The sequence below is a fragment of the Peromyscus maniculatus genome, chromosome 3 (genome assembly GCF_049852395.1).
Source record: "Peromyscus maniculatus bairdii isolate BWxNUB_F1_BW_parent chromosome 3, HU_Pman_BW_mat_3.1, whole genome shotgun sequence".
Taxonomy (NCBI): Eukaryota; Metazoa; Chordata; class Mammalia; order Rodentia; family Cricetidae; genus Peromyscus; species Peromyscus maniculatus.
In genome coordinates, this window is record NC_134854.1 from 27756619 (window position 1) to 27774195 (window position 17577).

Consider the following 17577-nt stretch of genomic DNA (forward strand, 5'->3'; position numbering starts at 1 on the left):
GAAATCAATTAAACAAAATTTGCCTTTTTACTTCAGCATTAACTTTTAAATGCTCCTCAGTTTTCTTAGTTTTTGAGTAGATAAAACATGTGTATGGTTTGAAAAAAATCAATGAAGAACAAAAGTCAAGGTTGAAATTGTCCTCTTGCCTCTATTCCCTTCTTCCATGGGGTTGCAGCAAATTACTAGGTTCCCCACCCCCACCCCAAATGTTTTCACGAATACAATTAAATACAGTATGTGCTTCATACGCTTACGTACTTCACTTCTCTATCAACACACTTTACACTTGATCTGCCCGTAGCGTGGAAGCGACACAAGCAGAGCATTGTTCCTGCGTTAGGTCAACGCCAACAGTACTTCCGACAGCGAGGGCCTGGGACTTTTCTGGGTCATCTCCAAATCTAGGAGCGGCCATGACTTTCCTCTGGTGTGGTTCACAGGATTCCCTACAAGCTACAGGGGCCTGGTCAGCATAGCACTGAAGTTCCCAAGTAGTCCTGGAGTGTCTTTAACTGACACATCTCTCTGCCCAACAATTCTTTCACTTTCAAAACCACAGTCAATCAGTACTATGGGCAAAGTCACCAGGGCAGGCATCCCTTCTGCCCATCCATCACAGTCATTAGCAGGATCTATGAAACTGACTTTTCTTTTATGCCATTCTTCAATAGAGGATTCTTCCACCACCAGTAAATCTTGTTCACTTGCAAGACTATTTCCGTGATAAGGGCACACCATCAAATCAAACCAGAATCAATACATGTATGTTTGAGTGCTACATTTTAAACAAACTAAAAATATACAGCCCCATAGATTTTTGTCTCTTTCTGAATGTATTCTCTAGTCTTTAAAAAAAGACTCTTACAACAGTAGTTTCACAGATAATAATGGACTGCATTTTTTATCTAAAAACTAAGCAGGAAAACTAAATTGCACCCAATGACAACAATCCTTAAAAACAAAACACAACAAGAAGGTCCTACTAGGACAACAAGATCTTCCTTGCGCACTGTAGCTTCCAAATTAATTTAGAAGACTTTCCAATGAGTCCTAACATTTTTCTCAATGCCTGGGTTTGCATTTGGACACAGTATCACACTTACTCAATTTCATGAGTTCATAAAGAAGTGAAAGGTTCTCCTTCCTAGCCAATGACAAGATGTTGAGATGCTTCTAAAAGAACTTCAAGACTAATAGGATATTTCTTCTACTCTCTCAACTCAGAATTCATAACAATAAAACATTTTGTAAATTAAATCTTTACAGGAATTATTTTTACCTTAATTTAACTCAAGATATTCATGTATCTGTATCTAAAGAATGTACTTCAAGCTTATGGTAGTGACTCGGAGAACACACTGGCTTCTGAGGGGTGGATAGAGACACTTCTGGGACCAGATTTTCTATATGAGAATCCTATTTGAGCCTTGTGTGTCCTGTCCTTATCAGTAAATACAGATCATAAAAGTAACTTCTTTGTAAGGATATCGTGAGGAGCAAAAGTGTTAACATTCTGTCCAATTCTTCAGTTAAAGAGTTAAAAATTCTTATACAGTGGACATGTACATGCTAAGTTTTCAACAAATATTGGCAACTGTAATTCACATAAACATCTGTCTGAAACTACATTCTATTTTAACCAGACATGGATGTCTATGCCTGTAATACCAGCACTAGGGGGACGAGGGCAGGGTGAGTGCTCAAGATTGGAGGCCACTCTGGGCTACAGAATGAGACCCTGTCAAAGAACAAAAGGAAGGGAAGAGCACCCAGAACTGGCCTTAGTAACAGTTACCGGGGAGGCTGAAGAGGAAAAAGAGCACGAGTCCGACGCCCGCCTATAGAGCAAGCTCAAGTCCACATGGCACAACTTGAGCGGATTCTGTTTCTAAATGGCTGTGCATATAGCCCAGTGGTGGAACACTTGCTTGGCATGTGAGCATTGCTAGGTTGGGTCCTGGGAGGTGACTAGACGCTGACGTGTGTATGAGGAGCAAGCACATGTGTAATGAGTATTTCCCTGTCCTCTCTTTAAAATGAGTACTTCACACAACCGTCAACAGATTCACTTTCATCCCCATCTATTTCATTCCACAGTGCAGGGAAGCAGCAGCGGGATGCTTTATTTTTCCCAGGATAGTGATGGGTTGACTTTGACAGCAGATCTTTATTCCAGGCCATTTGTCAACTATGTGACACAAGGCAAGTCATCTTCAGATGTGAGAGCCGCGTGACAGAACAGTACCTGCCCCTGTGGTTTAAGGTGCCATAGGTACCGTAAGGACAGCTGCTATCACCACAATGTCCGGTTGAACACTCCTAAAGCTACATCCTCATTTATATACTAAATCCAAGGCAGCTCAAGTGAGGAAAAGGCATTCTGTGGCTTCAAACCCTGTCAGGAATAGCAAAGAAGACCCCATGATGTGGTTCATATCTGAGCAAGGCAAGAAACCTTGCTTCAAGCAGAGACCTCATGACCCATGGTAATGAGGACTCCATCTTCCTCCATCTTCTGGCCACTCCCTGTAAAATAACACATCCTGCTGCTGCTTCCCTGCACCGTCACCTGCCCTGTTTCCCCACCCTCACACATGGCCACACTGGTCCTTACCCCCCCACACCCCCGACACTGAGTGGAGACTCAAAGGATGTTCTAAACACCATGGCTTACATCTGCAAACACATACCTGTCGTTTACTCCGCTTTAGTCTTGGCTTCAAAATAACTTTTGGCGGAGTAATATTTACTTGTTGAAATTCTACAAGGAAATACAAACAGTGCATTTTTCCAGACTTCTTTAATAGAAGGCAAAATTTCACTAGTTTTTCTTTCTACTTAGTGAGTACAAGAACCATTAAGTAATTATGTTGCATTAACCATAAATAAGTATCTAATGGGTAAATATAATACACAAAAGCTCAAGCACATCCGTCCTACTTCATGTCATGTTTTCATAGTCATCCTATGAATACCAACACATGCTTTGTTAAAAAACAGCTAAGTAGCCAACCTGAATGATTGAGAAATGGGAGCAAATCCAACACACTCTTAACATGGCCTATTAGAAAACTAATACAGGACACCAAAATTGGATTCACCTGTTACCAGTTCATATACATTCTCTTCCCAAGACAAAATTGATCTAAGGCCTTGTTTGCTATTACAAGGCAATGGAACAACTTGAGTCCCTCTTAACTTGCAGGTCAGAATCACGCATAGACTATTCATGGATATAGATAAATTCATCTCTGGATTCCAGGTTAGTTGTAAGGGAAAACTTTCTACAAAGTGACGTAAATGGATGGAACTAGCAAAAATCATCCTGAGTGAGGTAACCCAGATCCAGAAAGACAAATATGGTATGTACAACTCATAAGTGGATATTAGCTGTAAAGTGATTGCCCCCCACACACATGAGTATATGAGCAGTACAAATAGAACTTGTTGGGTTATTGAAAAAAAATAGTTGGGAGGGAGTGGAAAGGTAGGGGGGGTGGATCTGGGAGGAGTTAGGGGGATGTGATCAAAATATATTATGTGCATGTATGAAATTCTCAAAGGATTAATAAAGAACACCATAGAAACATTAATACCAGATAGGTAACATTAGGACAATACATATCTCAGTAAGAAGAAGTCATAGTACATAGTGGTGAAAGGATCAGTTTACCAAAGACACAGCGCTTCTGCCAATCACCCATGAGTGAGCTTAGCTGTGAATCTCTCTGATTAGAGCCTTCGGAGGAAGTTATAACTTCAGCTGACAGTTACACTACAAAAATCAGTGATGGGCACTCAGCTAAGCCACATTCAGGCCCTCAGAAACTGAAGTAATAATGCTTATCCACAGCAGCCTCTGTACTAAAAATGGCAAACACAAATAGAAACCGTAAATGTCTTAAATGTTTATTTTCATCTTCTGTGATTCTGTATATCTGGAAGGGGCTGAGAACTCATTTTGTTTTGTTGTACTAGGGATTAAGCCAGAGCCTCGTGCAAAATAAACAATAACAAACCCTAAATGTATGAGGAAACATGCCATGCTATCCCCTGGATTGGAAGACTCACTACTGAGCTGTCTCTTTTCCCATGGTTAATCTAAACATTCAATATGATCTAATAACAATCTAAGAGGAATTTGAGAAACTGACAAGTTGATTCTAAACCGGTATGAAAATGCAAAGCACCTAGAAGAGCTAAATTAATTTGAAAAGGGGCAAAACTGAAGGATATATGCCACCTGATTTCAAAGCACGCTATAAAGCCACAGTGAGCAAAACAGTAGACATGGGTGGCTGAATGAGCAGAGTCCAAGGAAGAAACCCTTTTTAATTAATCAATCAATTAATTAAAAGAAACCATTTTAATACTTAATGGCAATCCAAACAATTCAGTGTTAATATGTCTGACAAAGGCCTTCTATCTGGGATATGTAATCTTATTTTATTTTTTAAAGCTTTTGGTTAAGATCAAATGCAGAATATGTAAACCCTTCTACAATGCAACAACTAAAAGAGAAAATGCGACTGATGACTAGTAGGCATGCACTACATGTCATCAGTCAAAAGACTGTCAGGCGAAAGCACGGTGGCATCGCACTGTGCACATGGGAGTGGCTAACATCCATGAACCCCACAGATATCCTCAGTCTCCGGTGCTCAAGCTTTGGGGTAATCACTACCGCCATATGGTGTTTATGTGAGAGTAGAATGACATAAGGATTCCGAAGAAGCCAGTCAACAACTTCTCATTAAACAATGTTTTCCAAAGTGGAATCTTTGGATTGATAATATTGGCACCACCTGGGGACATGATGGCACTGTGAAGTCTCAGAACGGAGAATTGAAAGCCCTGGGATGAGGCCAGCAATGGGTGGCTCCCAGCCTGCCAGTTCTCTTGGTGACAGGCTGAAGTTTTTTGACACTGATCCCAAGCTAAGCATGCACCTTCCCAGGCCATCCTTAGGTGTTTACTAGAAAAAATAAAAGCATGCCTCTACAAAAAGAAATGAACAGAGGGAGGAAAAGGGGACGAAAAGAAAAGACATACAAGAATATTCATGGCTGCTTATTGATAACAGCCTCAAACTGGAAAACCTGGAATGTCCATCAGCATAATTCATTAGAAGTGTAGTGTATTCATACCACAGAATACACTCAATAATGAAATCAATAAATGATTGCTACTTTTCACAACATAAACATTATAGGCACATGCTAACCAGAAGAAACTACATAAACTCCATGGTTCCATAGGTTTAAAGTCCTACAAAAAAAGACTAGTCAATAGGAAAAGCAGGCAGAAACTATTGTAGAAGCAGAAGGCAAGGAGTGGAACTGCACACGGAAGTGTCCCAGGAATAAAAACACTGTATTTCGGGGTCACATGGGAGCCCAATGAGTCACACACAGGGCTTGTGTTTTTGTGTGTATCGGTTTCTGAAGTGTCAACTGGTCGACCAAAAACAAGATTTTTTCCCCTCCAAAATGTGTTCTAGGGAACATTTGTCCTGAGAGATGTATCATATAAAATAAAGGGTTCTATAGCCAAACAAGTTGGCAAATGCTGATTATATTATTCCTATCTCTAGGAAATAGACAACACCAAGCAAGATGAAGGTGGCAGTGGTGACCTATAACCCTGTTCAATTTTATTCAACCTAAATAAAGAAACTTACTTCTAACTATCTCTTGTTTTCTTCTAGTTTGCCACAGTGAATTATAAGTCATCTTGAAAGACAATGCCACTTTTAAACTTGACAGTGGCAACCTCTGATTAAAAAACTAGAAACAAGCCGAGCACAGAGTCACAACTGCAACCCCATCACTCAGGAGGCTAGACAGGAGGGTCCCTGCAAGCTTGAGGCCAGGGTAGGCTACAAGGTTGGATCCTATCAGAAAAAAAGAAAGGATGCCAAGTCACTTCCATAATTATTGCTGAAAAAGAACCCTGAGCAAAGCTAAAAAACAGCTGTAAGGTTACATTGCACCGTTTCTATACTGAAGTCTTTGGTGGAGAATCTTTATTACTTTAAATATTAATCAATGCTGATTGCTTCCAGTAAGACCTATTACACTGTAGTCTTATTCTCACAGCCATTCATGATTAATTTTGTTCCCATAACTGGCATTATACAAAGTTTCATAAAGTTGATGAAAGGCATGCGTCGCTGCAGAGGAAGAGCATCTGTGTGTTTCCTGGCAGACTTTCCTAAGTGGGGGCTCTTCTTCAAATTTTATTATTTTGTATGTGTGCAATGCTGAGGGCGTGCGTGTGCCATACCTCACGTGGAGGCCAGAGGAAAACTGTGGAGTCTGTTCTCTCCAGTTCTCCTGTGGGTTCTGGGGACAGGAGTGGGTCACTAGGCTTGTGTGGTAAGTGCCGTTACCCACTGATCAGTCTCATGGGCCTCCAAAATAGTGCATTCCATCAAATGGGATCTTCCATCCCTTTACCAAAATAGAACGAGTTAGTTTCTCCGAAGGGGAACTACGGAGGCCAGTGGGTTACAACTCAATCTAGAAAGGAAGGGGCGTTAGAACTGAACATCCACTTCCCTCTCTAGCAAGACGATACAAACTATTAACTGCACATTTCTCTAACAGTGCTTTGGGGTTTGCTTTAGGACGGCAATGTTTTCACGTCTTCCCGAGAGGCTCTCAAAGTATCATCATTCTTGTTCTTTCGTAGCTGTGGACCCTGGAAAAGACAAACCAGCTGACCCTCTGCTTCCTCATCTTCAAAAAACAGGAGCTTTATTACACACAAAGCTACTGAAAAAGCAAAGTTGACTAAAAGGAGCTAGAGACAAATGTCCACTGCATAATCAGTGTTCCACACACATGGGGTCCTGGCACTGAGGTCAGCTCAGCTTGTCACGCGACACGTGGATGTACCTCTCCAATCAACGTTTACAGCTATGAAGCTATAAACATCAATGAGAGGAAAATATGTGCCAATTTCACAAGTAGCAAACAATTATATAAAAGGTTAAATTACAGCTTTTGCTTAAAATGCTAGAGCAAAAAAAGGATGAAGGAAAGAACACAAAGGGACATAATTCATGCCTGTGTTCACAAACCGTCATTTCACAAGGATGGATTTTCACATCGCTTACCATTTTTACTCTAAAATTATTTCTCATCCCTAACATTGAGTCTTAATTTCTTAAGCGTTCCTTCTATGTGCTTAAGCCATATTTTTCTGAATTCCTCAACTGTAAACAAGAAGTCAGCTTGCATTTCATTATTTCCTTTGGTGTAACTTGACAGTCTCTCCAAAATGTCATGAGCAACTGTCAATTATTATTTAACATATATATTGGTTCTAAATTAGTAACCGAATTACAGGGTTGTCATTTAAAAGAAATTCCCAACACAAATATCATACCAGTTGGAAGGTCATCCAAGGGGAATTCAAAGAGTCTGGACTTGTAAACCGAGTGAAAATGAGACTCCTCCTGCAACAACACAGAGGGCGGAGATTAAGCACAGGTGAAGCAGCATCTTTAAAGACTGCGTAGCTGGAGAAGCTAGGGCCCTGAGGGAACTGCAGCTCGACTACAAGAGGCCATGAGCTACTGCACAGCCCACTCTCCACTGCCTTCTCCCAGCACTGCAGCCACCCACTGCAACGAAAAAGCCTCGCAGGCCGAGAAGCCAAAGCTGCAGTAATGGAAAATAAACGAATGGACCTATTTCCCCAAGGGAATGCAAGACATCGTGAAAAATGGGTTAATGACCTCTCCGTCACAGATCCCCGGCCCTACTTTAAGAGCCCGATAGCTTAGGTAGGCAGTGACTGAAGCTACCAATTTTCCTGGTGACTGCAAGCAAGATAACAGGTGCAAGGGACTCCCAGAATCCTGACATAGATAGTTCTAGAAAGCAAGAAATAATGCAACACTTTTTCTTCTAAGCAAAAGTATTAAACATTCAAATGATTTCATCTGGTTTCATTTAAGTGCAAAGAACCAGTATGTCATAGCATGTAAGTAAAATACAACCTCTAAAAAGTCAGTGTCCTGTAAAGTGATAAAGCAGCCTTGGTATATACTCAGGGAACACACAGGCAGATGGTTTCCCAAACAGAGTTATTTGACAGGTGGAAAAACAATGTGCATTCCTGGAAATTACCTCCTCTGTAAATGTTTGACCAACATTGAATGAAACAAGAATGTTCATTTGTGTATGTAAAGCAAGGACTGAAAACTATATTGTTTCCCTGTAGTCTATCATAGATTTGGTCTTAGCCAAAGAGCAACAAGGGCATTGTAGTCTATAATGTTAACCCAATCCTTTCCTAATTTGTTCCAACATTAGTTAATGTTCCAACACCACTGAGGAGACAATTAAGGAGTTCTGGGTTTCTGTAAACTTCCCTAGCGTGACCCTTGAAAATAACATGCAGAGTAGAAAAGTGTGGAATCGAAAAGAAAGAAGAGAGGTGAAAATCGCACGTCTGTGGATTTTATCTGTTGTGGATTGAATGTCTGTATCACATCCCAGATTCATAGCAACATGTTGATGATGGTGGCTGTTAGGTCATGTCACTGTGTCTGGGGAGAGGGCCTATGCAGAAATAACGAAGGTTAAATGAGGCTGGAAGGATGGCGCCCTGATCCAGTATGGCTGATGTCCTCATACGGAGAGGAAGAGATGATCAGAAATACCTCTCTGCCAAGTAAAAATGCAACCACTGGCCACCCAAGGCAAGAGCCCTCACAGGACACCAACCCTACCGCCACCTCAATCTTTAATGTCACATACTGTGACATTAAACTGTGAGAAAACACTTTGTTGTATAAGCCACACAGTCATGATGTTTGGTGTGGCTGTCTAAACTAAGGCACCTCATGTGACAGAGAGGAGGGGTGGGTTCAGAACACACTCCAGGGAAAGTAGTCCCAACACAAGAGAGGAAAGGCAAGAACGATTAAAAACTAAAAACTGTGTGCTTGATTTACCCAATATCGTGTGTGTGTGTGTGTGTGTGTGTGTGTGTGTGTGTGTGTGTGTGTGTGTGTAGTCCTGGCTCAGACAATATAAAAACATACAAAGGGTGGGAAGGGCAGGAAAGAAGAACAAAGGTCTCAGCACCAATGCTGATATTCGCACAGCAAGCAGAGCACTTACTTGGGAGGTCTCATTTTCTTCTGGTTCAATGAGATATGTGTGGTTCCCATCATAGAACATCCCACTGCCAAGTACAAGAAAAGAATTAGACATAGCTATCAAGTCTCATCCAGAGCAAGATCATCTTAGGGTAGCAGCACAGGACTGGCTACTTTCACTGCCCATTTCCCAGACCTACCCATCCTCAGCAGACACATGGCACATCACACAGGCAGAGCATGCATGCACACACACACACACACACACACACACACACACACACACACACACATTTCTATGAGGCAAAGTGCCCTTTCCCTGAACCCACTAAAGGCAGATCCTTCTATCTTGAACTCCAAGCTCAAGACTGAAGTCTCTGTTTTCCATTATTCTTCTAACATGGAATTCTGAGACATAATATAAAGGCCACCCTAGAATGTCTGTGAAAGTATAAACCTCGAAGAACCCTCCTCAGGTTTCCAGGTCAGGACTCTGGAGGGCCAAATTTAAACAAGTCCCAGGCCAGAGAGGCTGCATGCTCCTTCAATCCTAGGGTGCTCTGTTAGTTCTGCCTCAAAACTAAAACAAGTCTCAGAAGCTGGAAGTGGTGAGACAAGCTTGCAATCCCAAGTACTTGTAGGTGGCAGCAAGAAGATGACATGTTCAAGGTTGACCTGGGCAAATTCAGGAGAGCCTGTCCAAACATCAAATGTTAAAAAGAACAGCAGGTAAGGGTACAGCTTGGTGGTGGAGCGTTTGCCTAACATACACAGCCGTCCAGTACTGGGAAAAACAACAAAGCCCGCAATAACAAAACACCCCAGGGATACTGATGATACAGGCTGCCCGAGATCACCCTGAGAACGGCCTCTAACCACACTGGAAGGTGCTTTGGTAATATGGTGAATGCATTTGAACAACCTGCCCTGAACTAAATCTTTCCACAACCCTATGAGGGAGAAGCCATGTCCACTGTGCAGGAGGGACACTGAAATGACCTTCCTCCATTCCATATCCCATAGAAGGAAGACAAGAAGCTATGCATTCTGGGTACATGAACTGACCATCTGCAATCTGAGGCCACCTCCGTTCATTCATTCAGCAGGAACTGACGGGGTCCCAACAACACACAGCTGCACATGCAGGAGGTGGGGTAGTAAGGAAAACACACCAAGTTTAGGGAGAATAAAAACATAAACACATGATAAGGAAGGCAATGTAAGTTAGGTGGACATGGATTTTATGGTGGGAATCAAGCAGGTTCAAGTTAATCATTAGCACTAGAAGACTGGGTGTGAGAAAGCTGAGCGAGAAGAAGAGGTTTCTCCTAGGAGTTCAGGGCAAGGCTTCACAAAGAAGATGGCCCACCTAACTGCACAAAGGACATTTCAGACTCTCATGGCATGATCCAGGGACAGTGAGAGGACTACACAGTGACAGTGGAACAGGCAGGGGAGAGTAACAGAAACACGCAGTCAGGAGCCTGCTGGGGACACAGTAGGTTGTCTCTCCTGAGGCCTGCTGGGGACACAGTAGGTAGTCTCTCCTGAGGCCTACAGGGGACACAGTAGGTTGTCTCTCCTGAGGCCTTCAGGGGACACAGTAGGTAGTCTCTCCTGAGGCCTGCTGGGGACACAGTAGTAACATAGTAAGTAGTAACAGCCCAGGCTGTTACTCTAATGAGAAGATTGTCACACAGGCTTCTAAAGAGAGGAAACGCCTTTTCTCTGTTTTGTTTATTGTTTGTTTATTGAGACAATGTCAATCAACCTGAAGTTGGCTCTGAATTAATAGCAATCTTTCTGCCTCTGCCTCCTAAGAGCTAAAATTGCAGGCATGAGCCATTATGCTTGGTTCTTCCCTTGGTTCTCTTCTCTTAAAATATCACTGCTACAGTGGTATAATACTCTACAGAATAGCAAGACTAAGAGCAGGGATTAGTAGAACAGGATCACTATAATAACGTGAGAGAAAGAAGATAGTGGTAATAACAGAAGTGGTGGGAACTGGCCAAATTCTGGAGTGTGTGTGTGTGTGTGTGTGTCTGTCTGTCTGTCTGTCTGTCTGTCTGTCTGTCTGTCTGTGTCTGTGTGCCTGTGTATGCATATGCATTTGCACGTACTTGTTTCTTTTTGCTGTTGAGGATTGAACCCAGGGCCTCACAGGCTAAGCACATGTTATATCACTGAGCCACATGCCCAGCCTAGACATATTTTGAAAGGAGAAACAAAAAGATTTGTTGAGAAGTTTGATATGGACTTTGCCAGAAAAAAAAAAAGTACAACAGAGACTCCAAGGTTTGACCTGAGCAGTGTAAAGCCAGCCAGCATTAACATTAAACAAAGTAACAATTGCAGAAAAAACACAGTGCGCAGCCCCAGCAGGCAGGGGACAGGAAGGAGGGCACAAATCAAGAGTGGCTTGGGACCTCTTATGCTGGAGATGACTATCTGCTATTTAGAAATCCTATAAAGGGGGTGACTTAGTTACTGTTTTGCTGTGAAGACACCATGACCAAGGCAACTTATACAAGAAAGCATTTAGGGGCTAGAGAGATGGCTCAGAGGTTAAGAGTACCAACTGCTCTTCCAGAGGTCCTGAGTTCAATTCCCAGCACCCATATGGTGGCTCACAGCCATCTGTAATGAGATCTGGTGCCCTCTTTTGTATACATAATAAATAAAGAAATCTTAAAAAAAAAAAAAAAAAAAACAAGAAAGCATTTAATTGGGAGCTTGCATACAGTCCTTGATCATCATGGTGGGAAGCATGGCAACAGGCAGACATTTGCTGGAGAAGTAGCTGAGAGCTACATCCTAATCCTCAGGAAGGAGGCAGGGGTGGGGGGCTGAGATTTTGAAACCTCAAAGCTCACCCAAGTGATACACCTCTTCCAATATGGCCACACCTCCTAATCCCTTCTAATCAGTTCACCAACTAGATATGAGCCTATGGGGGCATTCTCACAACATAACTAGATATGAGAGATGAGCCTATGGGGCCAGTCTCCTAACAACCACCCCAGCGGGGTTTAAAGTACATATGGCTTCATCTCCTGCTCAGAGACCTCCTGACACCCTTCTGGTTAGAGGAACACAGTGTTTCTACTGAGATCAGGTGCCTCATCATGCTACTCATACTCATCTCTGTTCAGGCACCTAAGGGGAGTGGGCTGTGATCCTCTACATTAACTTTTCAGTTTAGGGTTTAAATGCTCACATGATAGCCAAGCTGTTTGACACAGAATATTATTTGTCTCTCTTTGATAATGTTATGAAATCTACTGGTTTTCCTGAGCTATAATTACAATGGTTTCCAGGTCTGCCTCTGTCTAAATTCTTTCATTCCTGCTGGAACATCTTCCACATGTCTTAAATTCTCATATACCCACAGAATAGCCATCTCTCTTCTGCAGTTTTCAATGTTAGTGTGCTTTCTGAATATGGATGACACTGAATTTGGAACTTGAAGATAAACAGATGAGCTGGGTGGTGGTGGTACACGCCTTTAATCCCAGCACTCGGGAGGCAGAGGCAAGCAGATCTCTTTGAGTTCGAGGCAGCCTGGGCTACAAGAGTGAGATCCAGGAGAGGTGCCAAAGCTACACAGAGAAACTCTGTTTCAAAAAAAAAAAAAAAAATATATATATATATATATATATAGAGAGAGAGAGAGAGAGAGAGAGATGTAGTATTAACAATATACTATTAGTGATATACATCTGTTTTGACTCCTCTTCAAAACAGATAAACTATGATAGACATTTTTGTATCACTGCTAATAACTGGTCAGATCTACCCAGTATACTATATAACCATTAACTTTTGCCAATGTTCACATGACAAGCAGATTATTTTGTTTAAATACAGTGTTACTACCTGTCATAGTTTTTGTGAACGTGAAACAAACCAAGACCTACTTGGGCAGAGGGTATTTCCATTGAACTACCTTCCTTAGATGGGCCTGTGGACAAGCCTATAGGGCATTTTCTTGAGTGATGACTGACATGGGAGGGCCCGGCCTACTGTAGGCAGTACCACCCCTGAGCTGATGGTCCTGGGTTCTATAAGAAAGCAGGCTGAGCAAGCCAGGGAGAGCAAGCCAGTAAGCAGCACTCCTCCACAGTTCTTCAAAAATTCCTGCCCTGACTTCCCCTGAAGATGGACTACAGTGTTTAAGCTGAAATAAGCCCTTTCCTCCCTAAGTTGCTTTTGGTCAGTGTTTCTTCACAGCAATAAGAAGCAAACTAGAATAATGTCCAATGGGAAAATAAGGTGTTTTTTTTTTCATTTTCATTGGGTTTCAATGCATGCTATGTAAGAAAGCATCATTAAGTAGAAAGAAAGAATCTGAAATTATTCACTCTTAGAAGATCTGATTCCCTCCTGCTCCACTGAACCATGCCCACTCTCTCAGTTCCTGTCCACCATATCCTAAGCCACCCTCCCCCTCCTTGTCATGGTATCCCATCCCCCAGCTCCAGCACAGGCCTCCTGCTTGAGCAGAGGCCACACCAGAACCGAAGGTAGTCTGCCTTCTGAGCACTATCCCACTCAGTGCCCACCCAGCCTAACCCCAATTGCTCTACCCTTCCCATCATGATATCCCAGCTTCCAACTCCTACAGAGGAACCCCTGCTCAAAGAGAGGCCATCTCAGCCATCCAACTCAACCACAGGCCACTCCAGCCAGAAGACCAGAGAGGAAACAGAAACCAAGGAACAAAACACCCAAACAACAAAGACAAACTCAGAAATGGGCATCTAGAGCTATAATCACCCCAAACAGGTATGCCTAGACACCAGTATAAGACCACATCCAGAAAATTTGGGACATTATGAAAAGACCAACCCTAAGATAATAGGAATAGAAGAAGAATCCCAGCTCAAAGGCCCAGAAAATATTTTTAACAAAATCATAGAAGAACCGATGAAGGACATAACCTAAAAAAGGACATGCCTACAAAGGTACAAGAAGCTTACAGAACATCAAATAGATTGTACCAGTAAAGAAAGTTCCCTCGCCATATAATCACCAAAACACTAAACATACAGAACAAAGAAAGAATATTAAAAGCTTCAAGGGGAAAAGGCCAAGCGACATATAAAGTCAGACCTATTAGAATTACACCAGACTTCTCAATGGAGCCCCTAAAAGCCATAAGTGCTTGGAAAGATATCCTACAGACTCTAAGAGACCATAGATGCCAGCCCAGACTATTATAGCCAGCAAAACTTTTAACCACCATATGTGGTGATACATTGTGTACCCTAATAAAGCTAGCCTGAGGATCAGAGAACAGAACAGCCACTACATTAGACATAGATGCCAAACAGTGGTGGCACACCCTTAATCCTATCACTCGGGAGGCAGAGATCCGTCTAGATCTCTGTGAGTTCAAGGCCACACTGGAAATAGAGCCAGGCAGTGGTGGTACACACATTTAATCCCAGTACTGGGAAGCACACCTGCCCTTAATCCCAGGAAGTGATGACGGAATGGAGAAAGGTATATAAGGCATGAGGAAACAGGAACTAAAGCAGTTCAGCTGAGACCCTTTTGGGTGAAGACTCAGAGGATTTCAGTCAGAGGATTCATGGAGTTGGTGAGGTAATAGGTGGTGGCTGTGGCCTGTTCTGCTTCTCTGATCTTCATCTGGCTATGGGTTTTTTATTAAAAGACCATCTAAGATTCAAACAACAACCATAGATGGAGAAAACAAGATATTCCATGATAAAGTCAAATTTAAACAATATCTATCCACAAATCCAGCCCTACAGCAGAAGATACTAGGAAGAAAATTCCAACCCAAGGAAATTAACTACACACATGAAAACACAGGAAATAAATAACTTCACACCAGCAAAACCAAAAGGGAAACACACAGAGACACACACTACCACCACCATCACAAACATCATAATAACAGGAATTAACCATCATTAGTCATGGATATCTCCCAATATCAATGGACTCAATTCCTGAATTAAAAGATAAAGACTAACAGAATGGACAAAAAAAAACAGAATCCATTCTTCTGCTGCATACAAGAAACACACCTCAACATCAAAGATAGACATTACCTCAGAGAAAAGGATTGGAAAAAGGTTTTCCAAGGAAATGGACCTAAGAAACAAGCTAGTATGGCCATTCTAATATCTAACAAAATGGACTTCAAACCAAAATTGATTAAAAGAGACAGGAAGGACACTTCATACTCATCAAAGAAAAAAAAAATCTACCAAGATAAATTTTCAATTCCTAATCTCTATGCTCCAAACACAAGAGTAGCCATGTTTGTAAAGGAAACACTAATAAAGTTTAAATCACACACCAACCCTTACACATTGATAGTGGGAGACTTCAATACCTAACTCTCACTAATGGACAAGTCATCCAGACAAAAACTAAACAGAGAAATACTGGAGCTAACAGACATTATGAAGGAAATGTACCTTTCACCCAAACACAAAAGAATACACCTTGTTTTCAGTACCTAGTAAAGCATTTTCCAAAATTGATCACATACTCCATAACAAAGCAACAGATACAAAAAAAATCCCAAAACCTGAAATAACCCCCTGCATTGTATCAGACCACCACAGATTAAAGCTGGATTTTAACAAGAATAGAAACAACAGAAAGCCCACAAACTCATGGAAACTGAACAACTCTCTGCTGAATGACTACTAGGTCAAGGATGAAATAAAGAAAGAAATTAAAGACTTCCTAGAATTCAATGAAAATAAATACACCACATACCCAAACTAGTGGGGCACAATGAAAGCAGTGCTAAGAGGAAAGTTCATAGCACTAAGTGCCTGCATAAAGAAATTAGAGAGATCTCATACTAGCAACTTAACACCACACCTGAAAGCTCTAGAACAAGAAGAAGCAAGCACACCCAAGAAGGGTAGATGGTAGGAACAATCAAACTAAGGGCCTAAATTAATAACATAGAAACAAAGAGAGCAACACAAAGGATCAATGAAACAACTTGTGGCTGGTTTTGTGTGTCAACTTGACACAAGCTAGAGTCATCAGAGAGGAAGGAGCCTCAGTTAAGGAAATGCCTCCATGAAATCCAGCTGTAAGGCATTTTCTTATTTAGTGATCAGTGGGGGAGGGCCCAGCCTATGGTGGGTGGTGCCATCCCTGGGCTGCTGGACCTGGGTTCTGCAAGAAAGCAGGCTGAGCAAGGCATGGGAAACAAGCCAGTAAGCAGCTCTCCTACATTGCCTCTGCATCAGCTCCTGCCTCCGGGATGATCCTGCCCTGTTTGAGTTCCTGTCCTGACTTCCTTTAGTGATGAACAGCAATGCTGAAGTGTAAGACAAATAAACCATTTCCTCCTCAACTTGCTTTTTGGTCATGATGTTTTGTTAGCACAATCAAAACCCTAACTAAGGCATAAAGAGTTAGTTCTTTGAGAAAAATCAACAAGATAGAGAAACCCTTATCCAAACTAACTAAAAGACACACAGAGAATATCCAAATTAACAAAATCAGAAATGAAAAGGGGGACATAACAACAGACACCCAGGAAATCCAAAGAATCATTAGGTCATATTTTAAAAACCTATACTCCACCAAACTGGAAAATCTAAAAGAAACAGGTAATTTTCTTGAGAGATACCACTTGCTAAAGTTAAAACAAGATCAGATAAATAATTTAAATAAACCTATAACCCTTTAGAAGCAGTCATTAAAAGTCTTTCAGAAAAAAAAAAAAAAAAAAAAACAGGGCCAGGTGCTTTTAGGCCAGAATTCTACCATAATTGGACAGAAGTGCTAATGTCAATACTTCTCAAATTATTTCACAAAATGGAAACAGAAGTAACGTTGCCAAATTCACTTTATGAGGCCACAATCACCCTGATACCCAAATGACACAAAGATTCAACAAGGAAAGATAGTTACAAACGAGTTTCTTTCATGAACATAGATGCTAAAATATTCCCAAACCAAATCCAAGAACAACATCAAAAAGAACATCCACCATGATGGAGCAGGCTTCATCCCAGAGATGCAGGGATAGTTAACATATGAAAATCAGTCAATATAATCCACAATATACACAAACTGAAAGAAAAAATACCACGTGATAGTCTCATTAGATGCAGAAAAAATTGACAAAATCCAACAACCCTTCAGGATAAAAGTCTTGGAGAGATCAGGGATAAAAGGGACATACCTAAACATTAAAAAGGCAATTTGCAGCAAACTGATTGCCAACATCAAATTAAGTGGAGAGAAACTCAAAGCAATTCCACTAAAGTTAGGAATAAGACAAGGCTGTCCACTCTCTGCATATCCATTCAATATAGTAATTTAAGTTCTAGCTGGAGCAACAAGGCAACGGAAGGAGATCAAGGGGATACAAATTGGAAAGGAATAGCTGAAAGCATTGTTACTTGCAGATGATATGACAGTACATAACGAGGACTATTGAAATCCAG

The 17577-nt window shown here is 41.5% G+C and overlaps 1 protein-coding gene across 15 annotated transcripts in view; it reads right to left on the minus strand.

Moving 5' to 3' along the window:
• Adam22 (ADAM metallopeptidase domain 22) overlaps window positions 1–17577 on the minus strand; it is a 217931-nt gene that overhangs the window by 59220 nt on the left and 141134 nt on the right. For all 15 annotated transcript variants that reach the window (XR_013049715.1, XM_076566282.1, XM_076566281.1 and 12 more), the window contains exons 6-8: window positions 9141–9204; window positions 7396–7465; window positions 2694–2764 (exon numbers count right to left, since the gene is read on the minus strand). Coding sequence is in view for 14 of the 15 variants with exons in the window: in XM_076566282.1 (XP_076422397.1) it covers window positions 2694–2764; window positions 7396–7465; window positions 9141–9204 (205 nt within the window). In the remaining variant the exon portion in view is untranslated. The remainder of the gene's footprint in view (window positions 1–2693; window positions 2765–7395; window positions 7466–9140; window positions 9205–17577) is intronic.